Source organism: Chiloscyllium plagiosum, chromosome 20 (assembly GCF_004010195.1).
Source record: "Chiloscyllium plagiosum isolate BGI_BamShark_2017 chromosome 20, ASM401019v2, whole genome shotgun sequence".
NCBI classification, from domain to species: Eukaryota; Metazoa; Chordata; class Chondrichthyes; order Orectolobiformes; family Hemiscylliidae; genus Chiloscyllium; species Chiloscyllium plagiosum.
The window spans coordinates 2,480,610-2,490,134 of NC_057729.1; the positions used below are offsets into that span (position 1 = coordinate 2,480,610).

Below are 9,525 nucleotides of genomic sequence, written 5' to 3' on the forward strand. Positions count from 1 at the left end.
TGGATTTGAACAAAGAATTAGGATTAGTAGATGTATGGAGATGTCTTCATCCACAGGGTAGAGATTTTTCTTTCTACTCTAATCCACATAAATGTCATACCAGAATTGATATGTTTTTTGCCCCCTCGATTTTTTTAAATTCCATATCATCCTGTAAAATAGGTAATATAGCAATTTCTGACCACGCTGCTGTATATATGGAAACTAAGGCGAGGAACAGTGGGACATCCCCTCGGCATTGGCGTATGGACCCCTTCTTAATGAAAGATAGTAATTTTGTAAAGTACTTCTCTCAAGAATTTAAAACTTTTTTAGAAATTAATTCAGGTACAGCTAGCAACCCGTCAATGATGTGGGAGACCATCAAAGCTTAGACGCGAGGCTTGATCATCTCCTACTCAGCGACCCAGAATAAATTAAAGGGAGAACAACAGCGTCTGCTTGAAGCCCGCTTAACAGCGGCTGAAACAGCATACACTGATAGGCCTACTATTATTAAATTGTCAAGAATTACAGCTCTTAGGACAGCTCTATACACTATGCTTACTCAAACGGCTAAGAGGGAAATATTATTTGCAAAGCGAAGGTTATATGAATATGGCGACAAACCGGGTAGATACTTAGCATTTCTTGCAAAGAAAAAAAAGGCCCCTCAGACGATTATGTCTATTAAGGAAAGTACGGGTATTTTGACTCATGATCATAAAAAGATTAATGCGACCTTTAGAGAATTTTATTCTGAGTTATATAAATCACAGGATTGTGAAGATAGGGTGAAGAGGATGCAGTCATTTTTTAAAAATTTGACTTTTCCAGACCTAACTCTGGAACAAGTATCGGTCCTAAATGCTCCTCTTACACCCCAAGAAATAGTTGATGCAATTAGGCACCTTCAAAATGCTTTCAAGCTGAATTCTATAAAGAATTTACAGAAATACTGGTTGGTCCACTTATGGACATGTATAACTATGCATATAGTCAGGGCTGTCTCCCGCCTTCGCTGAAAGAGGCAAATATCTCTCTTATCCTTAAAAAAGGAAAGGACCCAGAAGATTGTACATCATACAGACCAATATCCTTGCTAAATGTAGATTTTTAAATCCTTTCTAAAACGTTAGCACTGAGACTAGAAAGGATACTGCCACATATTATAAAGGAGGATCAGACGGGGTTTATTAAGGGCCGTAGATCATCCAATAATGTTAGAAGGGCTCTGAATATGATTCAAGCTTGTCATCAGGGAAAGATACCAGGAGTAGTGGTTTCATTAGACGCGGAAAAGGCATTTGATAGGGTTGGATGGTCATATTTGTTTTACACATTGTAAAGGTTTGGCGTTGAACAGGTGTTTACCAAATGGGTCTCAACATTGTATAGTGATCCCAAAGCAGTTGTGGTTACCAATGGATTAGGTTCGGATAGCTTCAGTGTGGGTAGGGGCTGCCGTCAGGGATGTCCTCTCTCGCATTGTTATTTACGCTAATAATTGAACCACTACAGAAGCTATACGAGCTGATCCTAATATAACGGCCCCGAGGATTGGTACAGGTAAACATAAAATTACCCTTTACGCAGATGATGTTCTTCTATTCCTCAGTAATCCTCTGATGTCCGTACCTCGCCTAATTAAAAGTTATTAATACATTTAGCGCATTCTCAGGCTACAAAATTAATTTTTCAAAATCGGAGGCTATGCCAATGGGTGGCCTTGCTATGATACCCCACTTAGCGAATGGATCCCTTTTTCCCTTTCGTTGGTCCCTGGAGGGCTTCTTATATTTAGGCATTTTTATTACCCCAGTATTTGGTCAGTTGTATAAGGCTAACTTTGTGCATTTACTGGAAAGGATAAGGCAGGACCTCCAGCGATGGGAAGACCTTCCAATTTCCTGGTTGGGTAGAATAGCACTAATTAAAATGAATGTCCTGCCCCGTCTCCTATACCCTATGAGAATGCTTCCGGTGATGCTGCCGAGGATGGCTCTATGTAAATTATATGGCTGGCTGGGTTCCTATATCTGGAATCATAGACGGTCCCTCATTAAGCTGAAGAAGCTACAGCTTCCACAGACAAGGGGAGGATTGGACTTCCCAAATTTTAGGAAATATCAGTTAAGTTCCCTATTAAGTTACATAGCTGATTGATTGTGGATCAGACAAGACCCAATCTGGTTGGACATCGAGGCCTCTCAAGTAAAATACCCACTTATTAACCTTTTATTTTCAGACAAGAGGAAAATCATTACAGATCACTGTAAAAACCCTATAATACTAAACACAATTAAGGCTTGGAATATAATGCGGCAAAATGAGGGTAATTCACATAAAACATCCACCTATGCACCGATAGTGGGAGCATGGGGATTCCAACCGGGGTTTACAGATCCAACTTTTAAACTCTGGAGATCCAGGGGTATCTCATGTCTAGGGGACCTATTTAAGGATGGGGTCCTGATGTCTTTTGAACAGCTGCGTCAGAAATTCGGATTACCTAATGGAGACCTCTTTCGATACTTCCAATTTCGAGACTATATACAGAAGAAGACTACGTTATTAGATAGTCTTTATAAATCTGATAGAGAATGTAGTGTCCTACGACCAGTGGGGATATCTTCTGTCAGTACTATTTATCATTTACAACATGATGAAGTATCGGGAGATATGGATAATCTGCTTAAAACATGGGATCAGGATTTGGGACTAGAAATCTCTATAGAAACATGGAATGATATTTGGGAAAACGCTAGAAGAATTACTATCTGTAACAGAACCCAGGCTATCCAGCTGAAGATACTTCATAGGGCCCATATAGCACCGCACCGATTGGCAAAATTTAAGGCAGGAGCATCTCCAATGTGTCCCAAATGTAAAATAGAGGTGGGCACTCTTGTACATTGCCTATGGACCTGTCATAAGATCCGTAGATATTGGACTAAAGTAGCAAGTACCCTGACAGAAATTTTAGGAACGGAAATTAAAGTAGACCTCGTATCTCTCCTTTTGGGCTTTTCGAACTTATCCTCCCTGGACATGTACGGGAAGAGACTATTTTCTATTCTCTCTTTCTGTACAAGGAAAAATATTTTGGTGAACTGGGTGGCTGAGGGCCCCCCTGGACTTCCAAATTGGCAGATTAATTCTGGAATGTATTCCCCTGACTTCCTTACAAATATGGTGCACCGAAAGACCGAATTATTTTATAAAATATGGCAGCCCTTCTTGAATTACATAAATACAGATATTTCGGCTATCCTAACAAGGGCTTTTATTTAATTGAGATTACAAACCTGGCTGGTCCGGGGCCCCTTGGGAGAGGATTCCCGCACGAATACAGGTTTTATTACATTTGATGTTAACACATTCCGAGCATGTAAGAGACTTAAATATACACTCTGGTTAGTTGTAGGTTAGATTAGTAGACAGTTGAGATTTTTTTTCTTTTTCGGTATTTTTTTTGTTAAATTTTGGCTATTGTATATTTGATTTAATTGTATATCAATGTTTGTATTTGAGAGTTTTGTTTATTTTTGTAAACTTGTAAAAATGTTAAATTTCTAATAAAAATATCTATAAAAAAAAATGTTCGTATTGAGTTCTGAGTAGGGGATGAAAATGTAAATCATCCCTGAATGGCAAGGGATGGGAATGTAAACCACCCACGTTCCACCTACAAGACAAAGACACACCACCCTACCCTCGAGGCATTCATTTTGTTGCCGGTCAGTAGAGCAAACTAACTCCTTCATATTGCAAAGGGAACTAGATAACAATTCCAAAAAAATTCCAGTGTATACAGGGTCATACATTTATTATCCTTCCTTATGGAAGAACAGGTGAATGCAATAAACCAGAGAAAAGGAGTATATGACCCTCGAGCCTGCTGACCCATTCAATATGATTATGACTTACTTTCTACTCAAGCTTACTTTCTATCCACTACCCATAATGCTGGACTCAGATCAAAATTCAGTCTACCCTAGCCTGAAATACATTCAGTTTCCCAATCTCAACTTCACAGAAGCAAAAATATAGGAATAGCCAATTCAGCCTGCAAATTTACTCCACCATTCAATATAATCATAGCCAATCATCTAAGTCAGTACCTTGTTCCCACTTCTTGTACTCTTTAAGCCTATGAACTATACCTACATCTGCCTTGAAAAGTTTTAAATGTTTTGGTCTTAACTGTTTCCTGAGAAGTCCAAAGACTCACCACCCTCTCTGGTTGGTTTGGGAACTGTACTGTCTCAGATCGCAAGACCCCACAATGGATAGTGAGGACAGCTGAGATGATCATCAGGTCTCTCTCTTCCCTATATTACAGACAGACATTTACACCACATGTTGCATCTGAAAGGCTAAGAGCATTGTGGAAGAACCCACACACCCCTCACTCAAACTCTTCTCTCTCCTGCCATCGGCAGAAGATACTGGAACATTCAGTCTCTCACGGCCAGAGTGTGTAACAGCTTCTTTCCCATAGCCATCAGGCTCCTTAACACAGTATGATAGGACTCTTTCCCATCTGAAATTCTTTGCATGACTTTGAATTGCTGCTAGAAACATGTCTATTATTTATCATTCTTCCATTACACTGTAACTTGTGTGATTTGCATTTCTGGTGCACTTTATGCAGTGTATGATTGTGTAGCTCGTGCTGTCCATGTAGCACCTTCGGTCCTGGAGGAACTCTGTCTCGCATTTCCTGTATCAGATGTATATGGTAGAAATGACAAATAAAAACGTTACTCTGCTCTCTGGATGAAGGCATTCCTTCTTGTCTGCCCTAAACAGCCTACCTGCACCCTTAACCAATGAATCCCCAGTCATCAAGAATACCCTTCCTGCATCTGCCCTGTATAATACTGTTAGACTTTAATATTCTTCTATGACATACCCCTTATTCTTCTAAATTTCAGTGAACATACTCCAAACTGATCCAGTCTCTCCTTGCCATCAATCCTGCCATCCCAAGAATTAATAAGCCTCCTTTGCACCCCTCAACAGTCAAAACATCCCTTCCTCAGATAAGGAGATTAAAACTGCATATAAATATTCTTGGTGCAGTCTTACCAATGACTTGTACAATTGCAGCAAGACATTTCTGCTCCTGTACTTGACTCTACTTGCAATGATGGAGGAGAAAGTGAGGACTCTGCAGATGCTGGAAAACCACAGCCAGTCAGGCAGCATATGAGGAGCAGGAGAATTGATGTTTTGAACATAAGCCCTTCATCTACTTTTCCTGTTTTTGCTGCCAAACGGATAACTTATTGATCCACATTCTACTGCATTTGCCTACTTTACTTGTCCAAACCATAAAGCTTCTCTGCATGCTCCTCTCATCATACTCTCCAGTACCCCCATAAACTTGGAGGTTTGACAGTTTCCTCTCTAAAATCATTAATATATATTGTAAATAGATTGAGTGATCATCCCACAAACAAGTCCTGGTGAACTTTTTGTTGCACACTTTCTATGGCAATAAAATCTTTCCTGAGATAAGGAGTCCAAAACTGCACACAGTGCTCCAGGTTTGGTCTAACCACATTCTTACAAAATTAAAACAAGTCCTTACTACTCCAGCACTCCCATACATTTCATTAGCCTTGCTAATATGGTGATGCATCAACACGTTAGCTTTCACTGACTTATCAACAAGGATTCCTAGGTCTCTTTGTAAATCTACACTTTTCAACCTCTTACCATTTAAGAAATACTGTACACATCTGTTACTCCTACTAAAATGGAAAACCTCACATTTTTCCACATTATATTCCACCTGCCACGTTGAGCCCATTCACTAAACTTGTGCAAATCCTCCTGAAGCCATTTCATACTAAACACTAACTTTGTACCATCTTTAAATTGGAACTATTAACTTTGATCACCAATTCTACATCATTGATATATATATATTGTGAACTGGGGTCCAAATATCGATTCTTCTCGACTATTCACATTGCCAATATGAGAATGACTTATTTACTCATCAGCTATTTTCTGTCTGTTAATCATTAATCTATGCTAGTAGGTTACCTTCCATCCCAAGTGCTTTACCTTTTCTAACCAGCCTAATGCACAACCAGATGCAAGGCCAACAGATCCATAGTTCACTGTTTTCACTCTTACTCCCTTAAATACTGGGACAACATCTAGAATCAAAAGTTTGGAAGATTTGGATGCGAGCATAAGAGGTACAGTTAGTAAGTTTGCAGATGACACCAAAATTGGAGGTGTAGTGGACAGCGAAGAGGGTTACCTCAGATTACAACAGGATCTGGACCAGATGGGCCAATGGGCTGAGAAGTGGCAGATGGAGTTTAATTTAGATAAATGCGAGGTGCTGCATTTTAGGAAAGCAAATCTTAGCAGGACTTATACACTTAATGGTAAGGTCCCAGGGAGTGTTGCTGAACAAAGAGACCTTGGAGTGTAGGTTCACCGGGGTCTGTGTTTAGTTTCAAGCCAGTTGTTACATTTCTATGTTTTCTCAGCTCCGGCCGGAAGTTACCTTGACCTGAGGTGATAGTCTGTTGTTCACAAATGTTACCAGTCCGACCATTTCAGAGTTCCCGTGTCTGCAGTAATTGTGCTCGGGATTCGCTCCCTCACCCTCACCCCCCCTCTCGGCTCCCATCCCCTCCCCTCCCCTCGGCTCCCCCCCTTCCCTCTGAAAGCAGACTGCCCACGATAACCCCTGAAGCCTGTTAGCCCAGACTCCCTGCGGCCGTCCTCGCTCGGGAGACCCCAGCCTTCAGGGCCTCCCCCGGGAAGCGGCCTTCCCCATCACGCACCTGGAACTCAGATCCTCCTGGTCACTCGGCTCCTCCACCAGGTACGGGTCATCCTGCTCCTGAACGTTCATGTCTGGAGCCCGAGGATGGGCCTACTCCTCTCCGAGGCCTCACTCCAATCCGGGTTATTGATGCTGCCGTCAGACCCCCTGGCTACACGTCACTAATCCGCGACGCAAGAGCTACTGGTGGCGCCGACATATTACGTAAGAACAGACATTCCTGCCCGGATGTTCCGCCCCTCGCGCCCCGCCCCTTCTCGGCCGGCCCGAGCACAGCCTGCGGTCCCGGTCCCATCCGGACCCCGTCTTCTATTATAAGGGCTTTTGCCTGAAACGTCACCTCTCCTGCTCCTCAGATGCTGCCTCACCTGCTGTGCTTTCCCAGCAACACACTCTTAACTCTCATCCTGCCCGGACCCCGCCTCCTGTCCTGACCCCGCCTCCTGTCCTGACTCCGCCTCCTGCCTTGACCCCGCCTCCTGCCCTGACCCCGCCTCCTGCCCTGACCCCGCCTCCTGCCCTGACCCCGCCTCCTGCCCTGACCCCGCCTCCTGCCCTGACCCCGCCTCCTGCCCTGACCCCGCCTCCTGCCCTGACCCCGCCTCCTGCCCTGACCCCGCCTCCTGCCCTGACCCCGCCTCCTGCCCTGACCCCGCCTCCTGCCCTGACCCCGCCTCCTGCCCTGACCCCGCCTCCTGCCCTGACCCCGCCTCCTGCCCTGACCCCGCCTCCTGCCCTGACCCCGCCTCCTGCCCTGACCCCGCCTCCTGCCCTGACCCCGCCTCCTGCCCTGACCCCGCCTCCTGCCCTGACCCCGCCTCCTGCCCTGACCCCGCCTCCTGCCCTGACCCCGCCTCCTGCCCTGACCCCGCCTCCTGCCCTGACCCCGCCTCCTGCCCTGACCCCGCCTCCTGCCCTGACCCCGCCTCCTGCCCTGACCCCGCCTCCTGCCCTGACCCCGCCTCCTGCCCTGACCCCGCCTCCTGCCCTGACCCCGCCTCCTGCCCTGACCCCGCCTCCTGCCCTGACCCCGCCTCCTGCCCTGACCCCGCCTCCTGCCCTGACCCCGCCTCCTGCCCTGACCCCGCCTCCTGCCCTGACCCCGCCTCCTGCCCTGACCCCGCCTCCTGCCCTGACCCCGCCTCCTGCCCTGACCCCGCCTCCTGCCCTGACCCCGCCTCCTGCCCTGACCCCGCCTCCTGCCCTGACCCCGCCTCCTGCCCTGACCCCGCCTCCTGCCCTGACCCCGCCTCCTGCCCTGACCCCGCCTCCTGCCCTGACCCCGCCTCCTGCCCTGACCCCGCCTCCTGCCCTGACCCCGCCTCCTGCCCTGACCCCGCCTCCTGCCCTGACCCCGCCTCCTGCCCTGACCCCGCCTCCTGCCCTGACCCCGCCTCCTGCCCTGACCCCGCCTCCTGCCCTGACCCCGCCTCCTGCCCTGACCCCGCCTCCTGCCCTGACCCCGCCTCCTGCCCTGACCCCGCCTCCTGCCCTGACCCCGCCTCCTGCCCTGACCCCGCCTCCTGCCCTGACCCCGCCTCCTGCCCTGACCCCGCCTCCTGCCCTGACCCCGCCTCCTGCCCTGACCCCGCCTCCTGCCCTGACCCCGCCTCCTGCCCTGACCCCGCCTCCTGCCCTGACCCCGCCTCCTGCCCTGACCCCGCCTCCTGCCCTGACCCCGCCTCCTGCCCTGACCCCGCCTCCTGCCCTGACCCCGCCTCCTGCCCTGACCCCGCCTCCTGCCCTGACCCCGCCTCCTGCCCTGACCCCGCCTCCTGCCCTGACCCCGCCTCCTGCCCTGACCCCGCCTCCTGCCCTGACCCCGCCTCCTGCCCTGACCCCGCCTCCTGCCCTGACCCCGCCTCCTGCCCTGACCCCGCCTCCTGCCCTGACCCCGCCTCCTGCCCTGACCCCGCCTCCTGCCCTGACCCCGCCTCCTGCCCTGACCCCGCCCCCTCCCCTGACCCCGCCTCCTGCCCTGACCCCGCCTCCTGCCCTGACCCCGCCTCCTGCCCTGACCCCGCCTCCTGCCCTGACCCCGCCTCCTGCCCTGACCCCGCCTGTTGTGATGCACCGGGGGAAGAGGTAAACTATCAGAATATGTTGTTTCAGGAGGCAGTCTTTGTAATTCAGGTTTAATTTGTGGTGCAGGGACAAATGGGTGTAACTGTAAGAGAAGTTGCTCAGATTGCCCTCATTTAACACTCCCTTCACTGACATCCCATCATTTTATTGTTTTTTGCGCTGGAACGTCACCTGTCACTGTTCCGACATTGGCCTTCCGCATTGTCACCTGATTATGCCACTACGTAATCATGCACCTTATGATGCATTTCATGTCATTCTGCTCAGGTGTTTCATCATTTGTCAAGGGAACCAGATTTGAAAGAGTGAAAGAGAAACTCAGAGAAAAAAAGACAGAGAAACCCAGAGTTGAAAGGGAGAAAGAGAGACAGGATACAGATGGAGAGAGAATTAATATGAGCTACAAACACCCATTGGTATTGAGCATGGTAGAATAGGAAGAACAGCACCTCATCTTTTGCTTTGTCTGTATACAACTTTCAGGACGTAACACTCCTCCGTTTTGGTTGCATTGCTACCTCCCCTCCGAGCTTCTGTATCTTGATTGTGTTGATTTGCTGTCAGATAGGAAACTTGTTGGCATTTAGGAAACAAAGATTAGGAATGGATAGGTCTTTCTCTAATGAACAGGCAGTGACTGG

The 9,525-nt window shown here is 48.0% G+C and overlaps 2 protein-coding genes across 2 annotated transcripts in view; one reads left to right on the forward strand and one right to left on the reverse strand.

Moving 5' to 3' along the window:
• The window catches only part of LOC122559986 (e2f-associated phosphoprotein), a 19,345-nt gene extending 12,339 nt beyond the window's left edge, over positions 1 to 7,006 (reverse strand). Inside the window, exon 1 of the mRNA XM_043710112.1 lies at positions 6,798 to 7,006. Coding sequence (XP_043566047.1) covers positions 6,798 to 6,868 — 71 coding nt within the window. The 5' untranslated portion in view covers positions 6,869 to 7,006. The remainder of the gene's footprint in view (positions 1 to 6,797) is intronic.
• A 21-nt stretch (positions 7,007 to 7,027) lies between these two features.
• Positions 7,028 to 8,888, forward strand: LOC122559941 (proline-rich extensin-like protein EPR1). Its single transcript, XM_043710050.1, has 2 exons — positions 7,028 to 7,081; positions 7,185 to 8,888. Exons 1-2 carry the CDS (start codon positions 7,028 to 7,030, stop codon positions 8,886 to 8,888), a joined length of 1,758 nt encoding a protein of 585 aa, XP_043565985.1.
• Positions 8,889 to 9,525: the final 637 nt, after the last annotated feature.

Coding starts and splice junctions, on each gene's coding strand:
- LOC122559941 (XM_043710050.1), top strand. CDS start 7,028: ATGTTCCGCCCCTCGCGCCCCGCCCCTTCTCGGCCGGCCCGAGCACAG. Junction 7,082..7,184: donor CGGCCCGAGCACAGCCTGCG/GTCCCGGTCCCA, acceptor GTGCTTTCCCAG/CAACACACTCTTAACTCTCA.